This window comes from Nicotiana tomentosiformis, chromosome 12 (genome assembly GCF_000390325.3).
Source record: "Nicotiana tomentosiformis chromosome 12, ASM39032v3, whole genome shotgun sequence".
NCBI lineage: Eukaryota > Viridiplantae > Streptophyta > Magnoliopsida > Solanales > Solanaceae > Nicotiana > Nicotiana tomentosiformis.
The window spans coordinates 15229785-15252441 of NC_090823.1; the positions used below are offsets into that span (position 1 = coordinate 15229785).

The 22657-nt window shown below is 41.4% G+C and overlaps 1 protein-coding gene across 1 annotated transcript; it reads left to right on the plus strand.

The window, feature by feature from the left end:
- The first annotated feature begins 16776 nt into the window (after positions 1–16776).
- LOC138902278 (uncharacterized) lies at positions 16777–17307 on the plus strand. Its single transcript, XM_070190121.1, has one exon. The coding sequence runs from the start codon at positions 16777–16779 to the stop codon at positions 17305–17307; it is 531 nt and encodes a 176-aa protein (XP_070046222.1).
- Positions 17308–22657: the final 5350 nt, after the last annotated feature.

Below are 22657 nucleotides of genomic sequence, written 5' to 3' on the forward strand. Positions count from 1 at the left end.
AGTTGAAAAATTGACCTCGGGCCCGCTTGGTCAAATTCTGAGATTTTGACCAAAATGCACTTGCCCATTCGCCCCCGAGCCCGAATATATAATTAGTTTTGAAATCCGACCTCAAATTGAGGTCTAAATCCTCAAATTCCCATGAAAACTCTAGATATTTGGTTGAATTCTTGTAAAATGAAGTAAAAGATTGTGAGAAACAAGTTAAGGAATACTTACCTATGATTTGGGGAAGAAAATGTGTTTGAAAAATAACCCTAGGCCTCCTATCCTTTTGAAACGAGAAGAAAAATGGCTGAAGTCCGAATTAAATGAACTCACTGCCCAGCGACCTTCGCACCTGCGGTGCTTTGGTCCCACGTGCAGACAGGATGTGCGCTTCGGCGGAAAAAGACTGGGCCAACTGGGGCCGCACCTGCAGACAGGGTTCCGCTCCTGCGGAGAGAAGTCCGAATCTGCGGTCCCGCTCCTGCGGAGAGAAGTCCGAATCAACTCTGTTTCTCACCAAATTTCACAGACAAGTCTTAAATATCATAATGAACCTGTACCAGGCTCCGGAACCAGAATACGGTCCCAGTACTAACAATGCCAAACACCAATCAATTCAAAAAAAATAATTAAATTTTTAGACTTTTAATTTTCATCAAAAATTCATAACTTGAGCTAGGGACCTCCGAATTCGATTCCGGGCATACACCCAGGTCCCATAATTCGACACGGACCCACCGAGACCGTCAAAATACGGATCCGTGCCCTTTTACCAAAAATGTTGACCGGAGTCAACTAAAATCAACTTTTAAGGCAAAAATTCTTATTTTCATTAGTTTTCAACATAAAAGCTTTCTGGAAACATGCCCAGACTGCGCACGTAAATTGAGGAAGCTAAAAATTGGGTTTTTAAGGTTTAAGAGCGTAGATTCGAGTTCTAAAACATAAGATGACCTTTTGAGTCATCACATTCTCCACCTCTAAATAACTGTTCATCCTTGAACGGACATTGAAAAGTACCTGGGCTGGTGAAAAAGTGGGGATATCTACTTCGCATATCGGACTCGGATTCCCAATTAGCTTCCTCAATAGGCTGACCCCTCCACTGCACTCGAACTGAAGGGTAACTCTTTGATCTCATAAGTCAAATCCTTGTCCAACTGGACAGAGCTGAAATATAACACATGGGACGATCACCATGATATTTGTGAAGCATGGACACATGTAATACCGGATGAGCAACTGCTACACTAGGTGGAAACGCAAGCCTGTAAGCCACCTCTCCCGCTTTCTCCAGAATCTCAAAAGGTCCGATATACCTAAGGCTCAACTTGCCCTTATTTCCGAACCACATTACACCCTTCATGGGTGATACCCGAAGTAACACTCTCTCTCCGACCATGAATGCAACATCACGAATTCTACGGTCGGCATAACTTTTCTGCCTGGACTGAGCTAAGCGAAGTCGATCCTGAATAGTCTTGACCTTATCCAAGGCATCCTGTACTAAGTCTGTGCCCAACAACCGAGCCTCTCCCGGCTCGAATCACCCAACTGGCGAACGACATCACCTTCCATATAATGCCTCATATGGAGCCATCTGAATGCCTGGTAACTATTATTATAAGCAAACTCCGCAAGTGGCAAGAAATGATCCCAAGAACCTCCAAAGTCTATAAAATAAGCGCGAAGCATATCCTCCAATATCTGAATAGTTGCGCTCTTACTGCCTGTCTATCTGAAGATAGAATGCGATGCTCAGCTCAACCCGCGTACCCAAGTCACGATGTACTGCCCTCCAGAAGTGCGAGGTCAACTATGTACCTCGGTCAGATATAATGGACACGGGCACACAGTGAAGACGGACGATCTCCCGGATGTAAATCTCTGCCAACCGCTCCGAGGAATAAGTAACTGTCACAGGAATAAAATGCGCTGACTTAGTCAGTATGTCCACAATGACCCAAACTACATCGAACTTCCTCTGAGTCTGTGGGAGTCTAACAACAAAATCCATAGTGATACTCTCCCACTTCCATTCAGGAATATCTAACCTCTGAAGTAAACCACCAGGTCTCTGATGCTCACACTTTACCTACTGGCAATTTAGGCATCGAGCTGCATAGGCAACTAGGTCTTTCTTCATCCTCCTCTACCAATAATGCTGCCGCAGGTCCTGTTATATCCTAGCAGCACCCGGGTGAATAGAATACCGAGAACTGTGAGCCTCCTCAAGGATCAACTCACGAAGCCCATCCACATTAGGCACACCAATACGACCCTGCATCCTCAAAACTCCGTCATCTCCCACAGTAAGCTGCTTGGCACAACCGTGCCGCATTGTGTCTCTCAAGATAAGTAAATGAGGATCGTCATCCTACCGATCTCTGATGCGCTCAAACAAAGAAGATCGAGTAACTGTACAAGCTAGGACACGTCTGGGCTCAGAAATATCCAACCTTACAAACTGGTTGGCCAAGGCCTGAACATCCAATGCAAGCAGTCTCTCACCAACTGGAAAATATGCAAGGCTACCCATACTGACTGAATTTCTACTCAAAGCATCGGCCACCACATTGGCCTTCCCAGGATGATACAATATGGTGATATCATAGTCTTTCAATAGCTCCAGCCACCTCCTCTGCCTCAAATTGAGTTCATTCTGCTTGAACAAATGCTGTAAGCTCCGATGATCAGTAAATACCTCACATGGCACGCCGTAAAGATAGTGCCTCCAAATCTTCAGCACGTGAACAATGGCTTCCAGCTCTAGATCATGAACAGGGTAATTCTTCTCGTGAACCTTCAGCTGCCGCGAAACATATACAATAACCTTGCCACCCTGCATCAACACCGCACCCAGACCAATACGGGATACATTACAATATACTGTATAAGATCCTGAACCTGTGGGTAACACCAATACCGATGCCGTAGTCAAAGCTATCTTGAGCTTCTGAAAGCTCGCTTCACACTCGTCTGACCACCTGAACGGGGCACCCTTCTGGGTCAATTTGGTCAACGGGGCTGCTATGGATGAAAATCCCTCCACAAATCGACGGTAATAGTCCGCCAAACCTAGGAAACTATGGATCTCTGTAGTTGATGTGGGTCTGGGCTAGTTCTGAACTGCCTCAACCTTCTTAGGATCTACCTGAATACCCTCTGATGATACAACGTGACACAAGAAAGCAACTAAACTCAACCAAAACTCGCATTTTGAGAACTTAGCATATAACTGGCTGTCTTTCAGAGTCTGAAGAACGATCCGAATGTGCTGCTCATGCTCCTCTCGACTGTGGGAGTAGATCAAGATATCATCAATAAACACAACTACAAAGAAATCCAAGTAGGGTTTGAACACCCAGTTCATCAAACCCATGAATGATGCTGGGGCATTTGTCAGCCCAAATGACATCATTAGAAACTCATAATGCCCATACCGAGTCTGAAAAGTTGTCTTCGGAACATCGGATGCCCTAATCCTCAACTGATGGTAGCCAGATCTCAAATCAATCTTTGAAAACACCTTGGCACCCTAAAGCTGATCAAAAAAATCATCAATCCTCGGCAATGGATACTTGTTCTTGATGGTGACTTTGTTCAACTGCCGATAATCTATACACATCCTCATCGATCCATCTTTCTTCTTCACAAACAACACAGATGCACCCCAGGGCGAGACACTAGATCTAATGAAGTCCTTATCAAGCAAATCTTGCAACTGCTCCTTCAATTCTTTCAACTTTGGCAAGGCCATGCGATATGGCAGAATGGAAATAGGCTGAGTACCCGGAGCCTAATCAATGTAAAAATCAATATCCCTGTCGAGTGGCATCCCCGGCAGGTCTGCAGGAAACATCTCTGGAAACTCACGAACAACCGGCACCAAATCCATGGAAGGAACCTCTGCACTAGAATCGCGGACATAAGCCAAATAAGCTAGACACCGCTTCTTGAACATATGCCGAGCCTTCACATAAGAGATAACCCTGCTGGCAGAATGTCCAAGATTCCCTCTCCACTCTAATCGAGGCAACCCCTGCAAGGCTAATGTCACCGTCTTGGCATGACTATCTAATATAGTATGATAAGGTGACAACCAATCCATACCCAGTATGACATCCAAAATCCACCATATCGAGAAGTATAAGATCTACACGAGTCTCAAGACTCCCAATAGTGACCACACATGAACGATAAACACGACCTACAACAATAGCATCTCCCACTGGTGTGGACACATACACAGGAGCATTCAAATAATCACGAGGCACAACCAAATAAGAAGCAAAATAAGATGACACATAGGAGTAAGTAGATCCCGGATCAAATAGAACTGAAGCATCTTTACTGCAAACTGAAACTGTACCTATGATAACAGCGTTAGATGACTCAGCCTCAGGCCTGGCCGGGAAAGCATAACACCGGGGCTGGGCCTCACCACCCTGAGCTACGTCCCTGGGATGGCCTCTAACTGGTTGGTCTCCACCTCTAACGACCTGACCTCTACCTCTAACAGTCTGGCCTCTACCTCTGGCTGCCTGACCCCTGCCTCTGGCTGGCTGAGCAGGTGATGGAGCAACTGGTGCCGGGACCATGGCACATGAACTCTGATGCTGTGAGCTTCCTGTTGCTCGAGGGCAAAATCTAGCAATGTGCCTCGGATCACCTCGACTACTGTGACTGCTGACCCTGAAACTTACCATGTCGACCTGAATAACCACCCTGATAACTCTAGAGTGGAGGTGCACTAATAGGAGCTGGTGGTGCAGCATAGGCTAGCTGGTTGGAATAATGCATCTGAGGGCCACGACCACCTGAGGCACCGTGGGATGCCTGGATCGCTGAATGAAACGGCCTGGGAGGATGGCCTCTACCAAAAGTACTCCTGCCTCTAGATGAGGCACCGCTGAACTCACCGGAATGACGAGGTCTCTTGTTAGACCCCTGACCTCCCTGAGTAAGAACCATTTCGACTCGTCTGGCGACATTAGCAGCCGCCTGAAAAGAAATCTCACTCATAGTCACCTTAGCCATCTGCTATCAGATAGGCTGAGCAAGTCCATCAATAAACTTCCTCACCCTGTCTCTCTCGGTGGGAAGCAGAAGAATAGCATGACGGGCCAAATCCACAAAACGAGTCTCATACTAAGTAACAACCATACTGCCCTGCTGAAGATGCTCAAACTGACGGCGACGCTCCTCTCTCAATGTGATAAGCAGCAACTTCTCTATGAAGAGCTGAGTGAACTGGTCCCAAGTAAGAGTAGGCGACCCAACTGGTCTGGTCAACAAGTAATCTCTCCACCATTTCTTGGCGGAACCAGTCATCTAAAATGCAGCAAAATCGACCCTATTGGTCTCCACTATACCCATGTTTCGTAGAACCTCGTGATAGCTGTCAAGATACTCCTGGGGGTCCTCTAAGGAGCACCACTGAAGTGAACAGGAAAGAGCTTGGTAAACCTGTCCAATCTCCATAAAGTCTCAGAAGACATAGCTGGCCCATCTCCGACCTATGCCGTAATAATCAGCTGAACTAATCCGACTGGCTGAGCTGCTGGAGCCTGATACTGGGGAGCTATCTGCTCCGGAGTGGGAATGGTGGGAGTCTGGGCTCCTCCTCCAGCCTAAGAGACTCTTGGTGCCATGGGAAATGCGCCAGTCTGAGCCACACTCTCCATAAGTCCCACCAAATGGACCAAAGCGTCCTGAAGTACTGGGGTATCAATGAACCCCTCCGGAACCTGGGCTGGTCCTATAGGAACAGTATGGGCTGAAACCTCCTCGTCAAGCTCTATCTGAGGCTCCACTGCTGGGGCTGCTGCTCGGGCTCTAGGCAGAGCCCTACCCCTGCCTCGGCCTCTGGCACGGCCTCAACCTCAACCTCTGCCCCGCGTAGGAGCTGCCACTGGAGGCTCTGGCTGCTGCTCAGCTGAGGAAGCGGTACTTGTTCTCACCATCTGCAAGAGAATAAGGGTAGAAGAGTTCAATCAGCATTAAGAAAGCGAAATCGCACGACATAGAAGAATAGAAGTGAAATTTGTTCCTAAACTTCATAGCCTCTGGAAGATAAGCACAGACGTCTCCGTACTGATCCTCCTGACTCTACTAAGCGTGCTCGTGAATCGTGAGGCCTAGGAAACCTAGGGCTCTGATACCAACTGTCAAGACACAAAATTTCCCACCGACGAGGCCGTGATGGCTCCTAACATTTTACTTACTAGGAAAACCAATGTTAGAGAATCATTAAACCAATTCCTTATTCCTATTCACTAATTAACAATAATTAACTAAGATAAAATATAATAAGTACGAAATATCATAAAACTGTATTAACTACTACCACCAGGATCTGGAGTCACAATTCACGAGCATTCAAGAATTTACTACAAGTAATAGTCTGAAAGAAATACAATTGTCTGAATGAAAGAAACAGTATAACAGAAAATATAGACGGGAACGTCAAAGTCTGTGAACACCGATAGATTTATCTCGAGTCTCCGGACATCGAACCAATAGCAAAAATCTCGATCAACTCGAGCCGGTATCAAAATCTGCACAGAAAGTGCATAGTGCAGTATCAGTACAACCGACCCCATGTACAGGAAAGTGTCGAGCCTAACCTCGATGAAGTAGTGACGAAGCTAAGGCAAGGCACCTACAAATTAACCTGTACAATTTAACAGTGTATATACAAATAACAGAAATGAAGAACTAAACTGGAAATGTCGGGAGGGGAACATAATGAGGGGAATACAAGATAAAGGTATACAACAAAATGATCACCGGAGCAGTCAATATACCATGAATCAATAGGAATAGTGAATATAGTAAGAAAAAATGTATGGCATCACCCTTCGTGCTCTTACTCTCAATCTTACCATAAAATTAATAGAAACGGCATGGTATCACCCTTCGTGCATTAACACTCATATCATGGCACGGCATCACCCTTTGATCATTAACACTCACAATATGGCACGACATCACCCTTCGTGTATTACCACTCACAATATGGCACGGCATCACCCTTCGTGCATTAACACTCACAATATGGCACGGCATCACCCTTCGTGCATTAACACTCACAATATGGCACTGCATCACCCTTCGTGTATTAACACTCATAATATGGCACGGCATCATCCTTCGTGTATTAACACTCTCCCTTACCATAATGCAACGCATAAATAACAACAAGAAGATAGAATAACTAGTACAAACCTTACTTCAACATTTGGTTCCATAATATCAATCTCAACTTTGAAATAAAAACTCAATTATCACCAGAAAATCCGTAAACATAATAAGAATGATAAATTGAACAACACTAGTATAACACGTAGCAATTAGGTATAGGAATGAGACAATATAAGAAACACAGAGAAACATAAAAAATAGGTAAATTGGCGGAGCATAAGTATTCATCACCTCACATATACGCCGCTCACATGAATTTCACTTAGTAAGTAATCTAAGGTTCCTAATTGCCTCAAGTCAGGGTTAGACACAACACTTACCTCGCTCTGAAGGCCACTTAATTCTCAATCACACCTTTTCCTTTGGAATTCACCTCCAAACCACTCGTATCTATTCAAAAATGACTCAATAATATCAAATATTGCTAAAGAAATCAATTATATTGCATAAATTAAATTTTCCAAAAATTTCCTCTAAAAAGTTTAAAACTTGACCCCGGGCCCCCTTGGTCAAAATCCGAGGTTCGGACCAAAATGCACTTGCCCATTCACCCCCGAGCCCGAATATATAATTAGTTTAGGAATCCGACCTCAAATTGAGGTCTAAATCCTCAAATTCCCAAAATCTCTAGTTTCTACCCTAACCCCTAATTCTACCGTGAAAACTCTAGATATTTGGTTGAATTCTTGTAAAATGAAGTAAAAGATTGAAAGAAACGAGTTAAGGAACACTTACCTATGATTTGGGGAAGAAAATGTCTTTGAAAAATCGCCCTAGGCCTCCTATCCTTTTGAAACGAGAAGAAAAATGGTTGGAGTCCGAATTGAATGAACTCACTGCCTAGCGACCTTCGCACCTGCGGTGCTTTGGTCGCACCTGCGCATCCGCACGTGCGGACAGGACGTGCGCTTCTGCGAAAAAGGACTGGGCCAACTGGGGCCGCACCTGCAGACTGGGTTCCGCTTCTGCGGTCCCGCTCCTGCGGAGAGAAGTCCGCATCAGCAGAAAAATGAAGTCCAGGCCTGGGTTGCACCTGCGGGGCTATCGCTCGCACCTGCGACCAAAGGCTCGCAGGTGCAGGCACACCAGATTTGGTGCACCAGCAGCCTTGTTGAGGTTTGAACTCAACTCGCGCATTGCCCGAATGGCACCCGAGCCCTCGGGGCTCCAAACCAAACATGCACGCAAGTTTAAAAGCATCATACAGACTTGCTCGTGCGATCATATCGCCAAAATAATACCTAGAACTACGAATTTAGCACCAATTCAAATGAAATTCTCAAGAACACTTTAAAGTTTCTATTTTCTCAACTAGACGTCCGATCACGTCAAATCAACTTCGTTTCTCATCAAATTTCACAGACAAGTCTTAAATATTATAATGAACCTGTACCGGGCTCCTGAACTAGAATACGGACCCGGCACTAACAATGCCAGACTTTTAATTTTTATCAAAAATTCATAACTTGAGCTAGGGACCTCCGAATTCGATTCTATGTATATGCCCAAGTCCCATAATTCGACACGGACCCACCGGGACCATCAAAATACGGATTCGGGCTCGTTTACCAAATATATTGACCAAAGTCAACTAAAATCAATTTTTAAGGCAAAAATTCTTATTTTTATTAGTTTTTAACATAAAAGCTTTTCGGAAACATGCCCGGACTGTGCACGTAAATCGAAGAGGGTAAAAATAAGATTTTTTTAAGGTTTAAGAGCGCAAATTCGAGTTCTAAAACATAAGATGACCTTTTGGGTCATCACAATTTCACCCTAAGCCCCTACTAATTTCATGGCTAATCAGTGAAAAAACATCATAAACGCGTGTAAATAAACCCAAGCGACTTACCTTGCTGATGTCTCGTGATTCTCCCTTGAAAAACACTGCCCCAAAGCTCAAAATAGTTCAACAATGGAGGAAAAAGGGCAAATATTCGCGAAGTGTGATATATATAGGTTCTGCCCAGGGGTTCCACACCTGCGGACCCTTTCTCGCACCTGCGAATCCGCATTTGTGGTTCAAAGTGCGCATCTGCGGAAACCACTTAACCGGCCAAGCTTCGCGCCTGTGGCTGCCCCTTCGCACCTGCGGGCTCGCAGGTGCGACCTCACTTCCGCATCTGCGACCAAGCCCAAGCGACCACACTTCCGCATCTGCGACCAAGCCCAATCATCCAAAATCCGCATCTGCGACATGCCCTCCGCACTTGTGATTATCGCACCTGCGGCTCCCCATCCGTAGGTGCGGCCACACCAGTAGCCTTACACCAGCAACTTCCAACTGCATTTCCCAACTTCCAAATTTCTCGTTAACCATTTGAAATCATCCCGAGCCCCTCGAGACCTCAATCAATAATTCTCACAAGTCATATATCACTACCCAAACTTAGTCGAACCTCCGTTACACCCAAAACAACACCAAAACACAAAATTAACCCCGGATTCAAGCCTAAGAACTTTTAAACTTCCAAAATTTGCCAACGACGCTGAAACCTATCAAACCACGTCCGAATGACACGTCACAAATGATATTATGAACCTACTCCAACTTATGGAATTCCATTCCGACCCCGATACCTAATTTTCCACTGCCGACCAAAATTGTCAAATTTCTAACTTTTGCCAATTCAAGCTTAATTCTACCACGGACCTCCAAATTATATTGCGGACACACTCGTAAGTCTAAATTCACTCAACGCAGCTAACCGAATAAAAAAATCCAAATTAGAATTCGTTTACTCATAAGTCAACTTCCGGTTGAATTTTCTAACTTAGCTTTTTAACTAAGAGACTAAGTGTTCATTTCATTCCAAAACTACTCCGAACCAAAACCTACCAACTCGATACAACTCAACACGGCTTAACAACATATAAATAAGCAGAAATGGGAAAAACGAGGCTACAACTCTCGGAACGACCGACCGGGTCGTTACAGTATCCAGATGTTGATTTGGAGGTCCGTAGGTTATTTCGGCATCAATTAGTGGAATTTGAAAATTAGATGATTTTTGGGAAGTTTGACCGGAAGTGGACTTTTTGCTATCGCGCACTTTACTCTTGCAATTGCGTGAGTCAATTGGATTTGAATTGACTCAGCTAGTATTTGTCATCAAGCCTTTGCTGTCGCGGGCTACAACTAGGTTATCCTTTTACGTGGCCGCAACTGCATCATATTTTATCAAAAGCAATATCTATTGTAAATGTAAGCCTTCCAACAGTTCAAAATAAAATTTGTAACCCTCCGGTCCCAATTCAACCAATACTAACAAGTCAAAATTGGCATAAACAGCATAAACCATGCACTCAAAACATGATTTGGAATCGAAACGGGCAAAACGATGTGTCGCATTATTACATCTAAGTGTGATGAGCCACCACATCATCCTGCCACCTAGGTGCTATTAGAATTATTTTGCCATGTGAAAAACTTACATAGGTAGAAGACTAGCACTTGCGGGAAGGTTCTAGAGAAATATGGAGATTTCATTTAGAAGTCCTCGATTCTTATGAATTTGCTAGAAAGGTCCTTGGAACTTTATAACCATGTAGAAAATTATAGAGAAAGCATATATCTTGTAGATATGAAGGACTTGTATAACAATTATTCTTTATCCACTAGCCCCTAGTTCTAGTTGACTAGTATATATATGAGGTCATTCATTTGTAACTAAACAATTCAAGTTTACTCTGAAACACAACCTCCTTTTGACAATTTCTTGTGTTCTTTCTAATATTCCCTTAGCTATCCTTAGTGTTGTAGGTTGACTTGACATAGAAAGATCATGAATAAGTTGTGCAAGAACGTGAACGAGTTGTTAAATATCGTATGTGCGCTTAGTTTAAGACTAACGTGACATAAGGGACATATAAGCGAGAAATTTGTCAATAAAACTAAGAAAGCTGGCTATAAAGTCATCTTTAGGAAACTCTGATATTAAGTGTCAACAGTAGGGACTAACGTGACTAAGTGCCCGTTTGGACATAAGAAAATATCCCTTTTTTTAAATTTTTTTTTTTGAAAACAATGTTTGATTATTAAAATCTTACAATTTTTCCAATCTCACTTGAAAATGGGAAGGTTGCTAGTGTTTAGTTGCATAATATGTTGAAAAAAAGACATCCAATTATGTTGCAAAAATTATAATCAAACACAACTTCATCTTCAATTCAAATTTTAGTGAAATTCCAAATTTGAAATTTTTTTTTGGAATTCATGTCCAACGCCTACTTATATGTCCTTGCCGAATAAGGGAAAATATGAATAATTAAATAATTGGATCACTATTAATTGACTAGATATAGGCGTCCGTGCTAGCACAAAAGATCAAATAAGATACGTAATTGGCATTAAACGTCACACTCATAGCGGGGAAGAAATTCAATGTCCGCAACATTAAATGCAATAGACAATTCAGTAACATGAAAGTTGCATACGCACTATCGGGTCCTATAGAAAAAGTTGGGAAACAGGCATATAATTAATAGAGTATTAGAATTTCAAATTTTATTCTGGATCTGTCAATTAATTGATTGTCCTTAATTTACTGAAAGTAATAACAATTCTAACATTGAGAAATTGCCCAATTACATGTAGAATTTACGTGTACAAAGATTTTTTCAAGTGGTACATTTAATAGGACCACAAAGCAGCTGACCATCATAATCCTCCTCTTTTAACATCTTCATTAGGATCTTCCGACGTCGGAGAGATGGAAGAGTGCGCGTTGAAGGGAGATTCCACGCGAGAGAACCTTAAAATCGCTCACTGTTCTCCGTATATGCAAAACTGAAAATTAACACCGGTGTGCCCTCCTCTTACAGCTTATTTGGATGCTTGTTACCTATTGTATTGTATTGTTACTTTAAATTTTAATGTATCGTATCATTAAATCCGCCGTTACGTAACAACAAAAAGTGTCACTTTATGGAACAACGGATTTGGTGTGGTGGCGTCGTTACCTTGCCTTTTTCTCTCATCTTGCCCTTCCTTATTATTAAATAATCATATTTTATCCTTTATCCAACTTTTTTATACAATAATTACACTTTTTATTCGATTTTTTCTTAGTAATGTTGCAAGTTTATTCTTCATATTATTGGTGCGTGATATCATGAAACAACGACAAATGATACAATATCTCCAATCGTTGTATTTATTAAACAATACATTATAATAGAGTACAATACTGTATCATTTGGTATATTTGGGCTCCGTTTTCCTTTTTGATGCTTTCCATATATGTATTTGTGGTTTTATAACATACAGGGAGGGTTGGTTTCGTTTCGGGAAGGTTATGGGTTGTTTTTGACCCTTTAGTTCTTGGTGTGCAGGTGCTGCAGTTGTCGCAAATTGCGAGCACCAGGATTGCAATTGCGAAAAAGGCAGGGGAGGTCCACATGTCGCAAATACGACTCCCTCTTTTTTGCGAAGACAATATATGATTGGGTTGGGTCGCATTTGCGAATCCTTTGTCGCAATTGTGACATCTGTGTGGGCTGTCAGGGTTCGCTTTCGCGATCCCTGTTCCGAAATTGCGAGGGTTCGCAAATGCAAACCCAAGATCGCATTTGCGATATCTGCATCTGACGAAAGGGCTGGAAGACGGGATTTTAGTCTAATTTTATATTTTAGAATCCTAGACTCGGTATGAGGCAATTTTATAGAGGGATTTTCACATACAACCATTGGGTAAGTGATTTTGATCTATTCTCAATTATATAACATGATTATATACAAGATTTAACCTCAAATTCATGAGAATCTAAGAGAAATTTTGGGAATTTTTGTCTATGTATTAAAAAATAAAAATTTGGGATGTGACGGCCGAAATGGTTTAGGATTTGAATACAAAATACATATATGGACTCGTAGGGTTGTGGGTAGTCAAGATCTACCCTTGAACTCGGGTTTTGATCCGACAAGTCCGGGTTGACTTTTGGGAAATTGTGTAAAGATCATAGCTTTATGAATCGTAATTCATTTCTCTTGCATTGTTTGATGATATTAAATTATTTTTTGTTAGATTTGATTCGTGTGGAGACGAACTTTAAGGGAAAAGCTTTTTTTGAGTGTTGATTTGGCCTAGTTGAGGTAAGTATCTTGCCTAACATTGTGTGGGGGAACCACCCCTTAGGATTTAGTTTGATTGTGCTACTTTATTTATGTGAAAGACGTGTACATGAAGTGACGAGTGTGTAGACGGGCTTATATGTCGTATTTGACCGGTTTAGACTCTTAGGTTACTTATAAGAATTTAATTGAAGTTATTATTATATGCTCTATCTTACGTTGTCAAGTTTATCCTTACATGCTTTAATTGAAGTTGTCATTACATGTTCTAGTTTCCATTGTCGGGGTTACTCTTACATGCATTTTTTAGCAATTGTTGTCACATGCTATTCTTTCCATTGTCGAGTTATTCTCATGCATTTAGTTGTAGTTGTTATTTCATGCTATGTCTTTCATTGTCAAGCTTATGTTATGCATTAGAATTCGAAATTGCCATTTCATGAAAATATCTTCATTGCTGAGTTATTGAAATTGTAAGTTGTTGAGAGCTATCAATATGTTTGTGGTTGAAATTATTGGTTATTGGAATACCTCTCATTGTTGAGTTAGTTCTTGTTCATTTTGTTGTTACTAAAAATATTGCACATATTGTGGTTGAGTTATGGGCTATGTGGTATGGTAACATTGGTATTATTAATTTGACAATATTGTGGCATATGGGAATGTGTGGTGCGAGTTGATTATTGTGTTGTAAAATTAATACGCACACAGTGGTATTAGGGTGGGTATTGAAATGCATCCGGTGAGATAAGGTGGGATTTATATGCGCGTTGCTAGTAAAAAAATTATTTGAAGTCACGCGATGCGATAGGGGGGCTAAAACACGTGTAGCTATTTTGGAAAAAATATAATTTTTTTAAATCAATGCAAGGCTTCCATGGTGATATAAGGAAGATTGTGATTGTAATTTGTGATATGTGAATATGAGGTTTGGTACCTCATTCTGATTCTTATTGTACATTCTAAATTGGAAAGGCGCATTAATTTGAACGGTTATTGTATTGTTTCTTTAAATTCATTTCGCTCGTATTTTGACTCTATTTTATCATAGTTGCTTTTATCATATGTTTACTTTTTGTTGTTATTCATTGCTTTCATCTCCATTGTTAACCTAGTTTGATAAATTACTTACTTGTCATCTATTGCCTTTATTTCCCCGTTGTTAAATTATATTAATATTCTGCACAGGCTTTCTATGTCTAGTAGGTGTCTTAACATTATCTCGTCACTACTCTATCGAGGTTAGGCTTGATACTTACTAGGTACCATTGTGGTGTACTCATGCTATGCTTCTCTACATTTTTGTGCAGATCCAGGTACTTCTGCTCGTGCCGGACGCCAGTGATTTGACTAAGACTTCGTGGAGACTTCAAGGTATACTTGCTTGTCGCTCGCAGGCCTCGGAGTCACCTTCTAGAGATCTTATGCTAGGATTTTCTTTGTTTTCGAACAATATTGTTTTAGGGATTCTGAGTATATTTTAGTAGAGCTCACGACTCAGTTCCACCATTTTTAGAAATTTATGTACTATTGATCCGTTTGAGTTTTATCATGATGTTTATCAGTAAAATTTAATGTCTTAGTCGTTATTTCTGTTGAATTCTCAATGTGTGCTACACTTACCTAGTCTTAGAGATTAGGTGCCATCACGACTACCTAAGGTGGGATTTTGGGATCCTGATAAGTTGGTATCAGAGATTTGTGTTCATAGGTGTTACGAGTCATAAGCAAGTTTAATTAAGTCTTGTGGATCGGTACGGAGACGTCTATACTTATCTTCGAGAGGCTATGGAACTGTTAGGAAATTACACTTCTTTGATTCCTTATCGTGCAAATTTGTTGATTTCGAAATCTAAGCCATTGTCTTTCTATTCTTTCATTGATGGTGAGGACGCGCACTACCGGATCAGCTGAGCAGACACCTGCGCTCCCTGCTAGAGCTGCGCGAGGCCAGGGTCATGGTAGAGATTGAGGAGGTGCAAGTGCCATAGTCAGAGCACCTGCCAGAGCAGCGATGGACGAGCCACCAGTATCCCCGGTTGGGGGGGGGGCAGGCACCCAAGACACTTGTTATTACCCCTACGCTCCAGGAGATCCTAGCACACTTCCTGAGCATGTTCGGTACTTTAATTCAGGCGGGATTGATCCCGGTTGCTCTAGCTACTTCTCGGGCTGGGGGAGGAGCTCAGACTCCCGCGACGTACTCCAGAGCAGCGGGTCCATGTTGATCAGGTTCCGGGAGTTATGCCAACACAATCTATTATTTCGGTTCCGCCTGAGGTCAGGCTAGAGGCATATGATGAGGAGCAGAGGAGACTTGAGAGGTTAAAAAGGTATGACCCTCCTTCTTACAGTGGTGCAGTTACTGAGGATGCACAGGATTTTCTAGACAAGTGCCACTGTATTCTCCGCACCATAGGCATTGTAGAGGTAAGCGGGGTCACCTTTACTACATTTCAGCTGTCAGGAGCAGCCTATAGGTGGTAGCAGGCTTACAAGGAGGGTAGGCCAGCTGATGTCGCACCACTCACTTGGACTAAGTTTTTAGATATGTTTTTGAGGGATTTCATCCCATAGACCCTCCGATACATGTGGCGTATAGATTTTTAGCAGCTGCGTTAGGGGACTATGATAGTGTCACAGTATGCCATTAGGTTTAGTAAGTTGTCCCGTCATGCACCCATTTTAGTTGCTACAGTCAGAGATCGCTCGTAGGTTGGAACGTATGTAGGGCCAGGAGATGGAGGATAAGGAGGCGAAGATGCCTCATGATTTTGGAGGATTTAGTAGTGCCCGCCCGTGCTCTAGTTACGGCTCGTCATTGTAGAGGTTATGTGAGTCAACCAGTTCATTCAGCACCTCTAGCTTCTCTTAGTGCTCCAACTATTCTGAGGTCTCATCTCCCTTTTTATGCACAACACCTTTCCACTGCACTTCCTGCACGGGTTGCCTTTAGCGGTCAGCGTAGTTGATCGGGTCAGACCTTATTTTAGCAGCCACACCTACCGAGAGATTCTTTCGAGTATGGTGACACGAGGAATATGGTGAGGGACAGTCCTAGGCTTAGGAGGGGTTCACCTTCACAGACTCCACAAGTTTCACGGATTCCACAGGTTTGACATGCCATGGTTGCTGCTCCAGTCACCGCTCCACCAGCACCGCCAACCAGGGGTGGAGGTCAGGTGGCTAGAGGTTTTCATAGAGGGGGAGGTCATACCCGTTTATATGCCTTTTCGGGTAGGACCGAGGCTATTGCTTCAGATGTTGGCATCACATGTATTATTCTGATCTGTCATATGGATGCCTCAGTTTTATTTGATCCTGGTTCCACATACTCATATGTGTCATCTTACTTTGCTTCATGTTTTAATATATCCCGTGATTCTTTGAGTGCTCCTATATATGTGTTTATGCCTGTGTGAGATTCTATTGTAGTAGACCATATTTATCGGTCGTGTTTGGTAACCATCGGGGGTTATGAGACCAGAGTTGAACTTCTGCTACTCAATATGGTAGACTTTGACGTGATATTGGGCATCGATTGGCAGTCACCCTATTATGCTATTCTGGATTGTCATGCCGAGACTGTAACATTGGTTATGCCAGGGGTACCGCGGTTGGAGTGGAGAGGTACATGGGATTATATTCCTAGCAACGTTGTGTCCTTTCTGAAGGCACAACGGATGGTTGAGAGCGGGCGCGAGACATATCTAGCCTTTATGATGGATGTTAGTGTTGATACTCCTACCGTTGAGTCAGTTCCGGTAGTGAGAGATTTCACATATGTGTTTCCAAAAGACCTATCGGGCATGCCACCCGATAGGGACATCAATTTTGGTATTGACCTGGTGCCGAGCACTCAACCCATTTCTATTCTACCATATCGTATGGCACAAGCAGAGTTGAAGGAATTGAAAGAACAACTCCAGGAGTTGCATGATGAGGGTTTCATCCGACCGAGTGCCTCGCCTTGGGGTGCTCATATCCTATTTATGAAGAAGAAAGACGGCTCTATGAGGATGTGTATTGATTACAAGTAGCTGAACAAAGTGACCATTAAGAATATATACCCACTACCGTGTATTGATGAACTATTTAATCAGCTTTAGTGTCCTGGAGTGTTCTCGAAGATTAATTTGAGGTAGGTATGTCATCAACTAAAGATTCGATAATCTAGACATTCCGATGACGGCCTTCACGGACTCGTTATGGTCACTATGAGTTTTTAGTGATGTCATTCGGGCTATCCAACACCACAATAATATTTATGCGCTTGATGAATAGTGTATTCTAGTGATATCTTGATTCATTCGTTATCGTGTTCATTGATGACATATTGGTATATTCTAGCACACGGGAAGATCATGAGCAGCACTTTAGGACGTGCTCCAGACCTTGAGGGAGAAGAAGTTATATGCAAAATTGTCCAAGAGTGAGTTTTTGCTTAATGCAGTGGCATTTTTGGGTCACGTTGTGTCTAGTGAGGCGATCAAGGTGGATATGAAGAAGGTGGAGGTTGTTCAGTGTTACACCCCATATTTTCGTACGTAAAAGTACGCCATAAGTAAATTGATGAAAGCTCGGAAATGAGATATGACATCCCGTATTATTTTCGTACATTAAAGTTTTGTCGTAAGTTAATCGACGTAAGATCGGGAATGAGGTTATATTAAGATTATAAGCATTATGCTATTTCAAATACGTGATAAGTAAATTCGTGAAGGAGAGAGGGTAAACAAATTGAAGGAAATGAGTTTCGTCGAAGTTTGTTAATTTGTGATAAAATACGGCGCGAGCTAAAATACCCGATATTTATGGACTAGTATCATACAAGGTACCACATGGCCATGATACTAAGGTGTATAAGGTGTGTTAAAGTGAGTAGTATTTTAAGTAATTTCAGACAATTCTTAATTATGTAGGCAATTGGTTGATTATTGAGTAATGGGATATTACCTAATTAATTAGGGATATATATATATATGATAAAGACTAAGTGGCATGATGTGGCAGTCCCCTCCCCCCCCCCCCCCACTCAAATTATGTGACTAACAATCTTGATTGAAAGGTGGCATCTAAAGTGATATACATATGATACTTACGTGTAAGAGATTTGGCAACATTTGGCTTAATTGGACATAATTACCAAGACGCTACACTCAATCAGCAAGACTTAAACTGGCTATATTTGGCTTCATCTAAATCTTATAACCTTTTCCTAATTCAAATATTTCAAACCAGACGCTACACTTAATCCAGCAAGTTTTCAACAAAATTTCTTATGAGAATTATTAGTACCTTAGCAACGAAAGTTTTTTCGGTTCTAAAGGAGTACGGTATAATCCTTCCCAAGAATATCACACGAATATTTTCTGCTCCCGGTATGTTAAGGCTATCCCTTCTTTCTTTTGGCATGATCCAAATGATACAAATGAAACGAGCAAAATACGCAACTTCTATAAATGACTCTATTCATAGAAATGCTAGAGATGCTTATGTTCTTGATTCCACATGTGTTCAATTATTTTATCATCTGCTCATGGGTCTCAGAAAAATACGTAGTTGATAAAGTTTATTTTATGATATTAATCAAAGACATAATGGTCTTATGACATTTCGAAAGATTGTATTGACGTACTTCTCATGCATTGCATTCATTTATACATGTACATTGACCCATGACCAGATGGCATTATATACGCGTATATATGTGTATATATATATATATATATATATATATATATATATGGGATATGGAAAAAGGTTACGGCATTATATACGCACCACCACCTGATTAGCTGGTATACGTTGATGATTTTCCCACAGTGGCTGAGATGATATGATGGGATGCCTTCAGAGGCTTGATGATGTTTTAAATGCATATACCTATGCATGGTATGACATTTATACGCATATGCATGGCATTGTAAATATTATTTATTCATAGATTTATTCAGATTTACACGTTGAGCCTTTTACTCCATGTTCCTCATGTCTATTATTTACTGATTTTCATTCCTTACATACTCGGTACATTATTTGTACTGACGTCCCTTTTGCCTGGGGATGTTGCATTTCATGCCCGCAGGTCCTGATAGACAGGTTGAGTCCTCCGAGTAGGCTATCAGCTCAGCGGAAGGTGTTGGTGCGCTCTATTTGCTCCGGAGTTGCTTATATGGTCAGTATGAGTAAGACATGTACTGATTAGTATGGCGGGTCCCTGTCCTGTCCTTTATGACATTTTTATACTCTTAGAAGCTTGTAGACATATGTCGTGTACGTGAAAGATTGTACGGCCTTGTCGGCCTATGTTTTGAGTTTATAAATGATCATGTTGGCCTATTAGGCCCGTATGTCATGTGTATATGACTATGTAATATGAAAGATATGTTATGTTGGTACTCGGTTGAGTAAGGTACCGGGTGCCCATCGCGGCCCATCGGTTTGGGTCGCGGCAAAAGTGGTATTAGAGCAGTTCTGTCCTAGGGAGTCTACAACCCATGTCTAGTAGAGTCTTGTTTATGAGTGTGTTATGCACCACACTTATAAGCAGGAGGCTATATGGCATTTAAGACTGTCACTCTTTCTTCTTACTCTAGATCGTGTGGTAGAGCTCAGTTGTAAGAACTCAATTTTCTAAACTCTATCTTATTGATAATACGATGATACCTCCATCCAGAAAGACGGGTGGTAAGAGACATAGCTGTGGAAGGGTTGAGTCAGAGGAACTCAATTTTTGCATCTTGCTTATGATGGATAAATATGAGGTATTCAACAGATCATGTGTGTACTAAGATGTGTAAATTTCTTGATAAGGATTCCTAAGACTAGAATGTCTATCCACTCTTACGGTAAAAAGGAATAAGAGAATCAGAAGGTACACACAAGTTTCAGCAAGTAAAAGAAGCAAGATAAAAAAGGGTATGAGGTACCCAGTTAATGAAGGTTAACAGTATTTACAATTCAAGCAGAGAAATATAAGCATTCTGAGTTACATTCAACAGTAACAGAGATATATACAATTGATCACACCCATTTCAGTTATGCCCTCTGGGGGCTGACAAGTGTAGTTTAAGAGAAGGACGGGATATCAGGATCCGGCTGGAGTTAGAGTAACCCAAAATGGTGAATGGATTGTTTGTGTTAGTTGACATTTTCGAAGGGTATTGCAAATGTGGTAATAGATCTCCTTATGAGACACCCAGAGGGTTCACTCTAAAATAGTACAGCTAGATATGAGTACTACAAAGATAGGTACTGGAAGCCTTGAAGGGATAAACATTACCTTAGTGTGGCTCTCATCCCTAGTAGAATGGGAATGTTAGGCAACCCGAAGAGCCAGGGGATGGAGCAAAGGGAGCTAAAAGCATAGAATGTCTTGTTGAAGTTTTTTGAATAAAGTAATAGACATAAATGTTAGCGGGAAATAAGAAGAGACTTAATGAAGCATTATGAGTAAGATGTGATACATGGACGACAACGGTAGCTCAAAAAGATGACAGTATTACTGAGTCTATACTCAAGTGAAGGAAAATACGAGAGGTGACAAGAGTATAGGCCATAAAGTCATATCCTCATTTCGAGAAATAAGTTCGTGACTCCAATGCGACTACCAAAAGAAAAAGTTAGACCCCATAGTAATAAGAAATCAGCATGAACTAATGAACAAGATAAACTAAGCATGAACTAGGGACTGAGTAGTAGTCGGCATCATGAGAATTTCAAAGATTGCGTCCCGGCGATAATAGAATGGAGGACAGAAGAATACCCTTTAAAGGTCATTCAGGAAGACGTTTCCCTAAAGCAAGTAAGGTGAGTAAAGTTAAGCTTAAGGGACTGTATGTGCCAGTTACACTAAGTGTCACCTTCGCGAGTGAGGAATTTTGTTATCCTTATTACAGAAGGATTACCGCGAGGCAAGTAAGGATCATCGATTGATGTGAAAAGATGCCAACTATGGAAAGGTAAAACATCTATACGTAGATCATCATAGCACTAAATCTTAGTACTTCCCTAAAGGGGGGAATATGGAGTGATGTGGCATTAAATCATAATTAAGTGATTCTAGTAACTATGGAATGGTAAAGGAAGAATGCGATAAAAATGAGAAAGGGATGAGATTGCATTTACTCAAATCCTACTGATATGCTATGATTCCAGAACATTATGCAAACACGACGTCAAGAAGAGGAAGTAAGGGTTCCTACCCGAGATGTTATTGATGGATGAGTAGCCAGTGCGAGAGGTAAGTTAAGACAAAGGAAATAAACCAAGAAAGATTACACAGAATACTGATATGAGAATGGGCCAACAAATAGTTAGTAGTTGATTCAAGAAAATCCTAGTTATGGTTAGACAAGAAGACGCAGACAAATTAATAGATCGTGCAAGATAAACATAGTGAACCCAAATGTCATTATAATATTTGAGATATATTCAGATAGGAGTCGGGGTAGTTAAAGGTACCATATAAACGTTACAGGAATAAAAGAGAGTGTCACTGGGAAGACAGTCAAAATATCAGTTCAGAAGCAACCCTATAAGCACAATGGCGTGGAGGTAAGTAACTAAGGATAATCATAGGTGAGCTCGAACATCAAAAATTTTATTGAGCATACAATGTAATAAGCTTGCACTTTACAAAAGTCAAAGGGGCTTCTCTAAGTACTACAATGAAAGACTAGCTGAGGAAATAAGGAAGAAGGTTTCAACCTAAGCACAATGACCTAAAGAGGAAATGGTCTTGTAACAACAGTCTTTCAACAACATTGTACGCAATCTATAGAAAGTGGCACCTACCATGGCTAAAGAATAGGAAGAAAAATCAAAAGTAATATTCGGGATCATATGAGTTGCACAAATATTTCGGCATGCGTGGGAACTAAGATAAGCTAAGTATGCATGTAATAAGTAAAAAACGAACAGGAAAAGTAATTGCTTACATTTAAAGAAAGTTAAGAAGGAACGAAAGTCATTATTCGATTAGTGATCCATAGTGAGTTACGTTATGAATGCACTTAAGATTTCCGAGTATTATCCATGCAGCATATATATTGACAATTATACATGCCATAGAAGACTCCGGTATAAGTTAAAAGAAAGAATTGAGCCCAAGGTATAAAAAAGGATTGAATTGTTAGAATATTGTATCATGGATATTCTATAGCACCCATGGAAGGCTAAAGTAATAAATAATACCAGGGGTCGCAAATCGGAAGATAGCTCAAGCCTACATGAAGGCTGATCAGAAGGAAGAGGAACTAAAGAGTTACATCAACCAAATGAATCAGGAGTCTAATTATTGGACCTAGAAAATTCTAGACATCATGATTGAGAACACTGTAGAATTACTCTTAATATTATAGGTACAAGAGAGATATTACAACAACC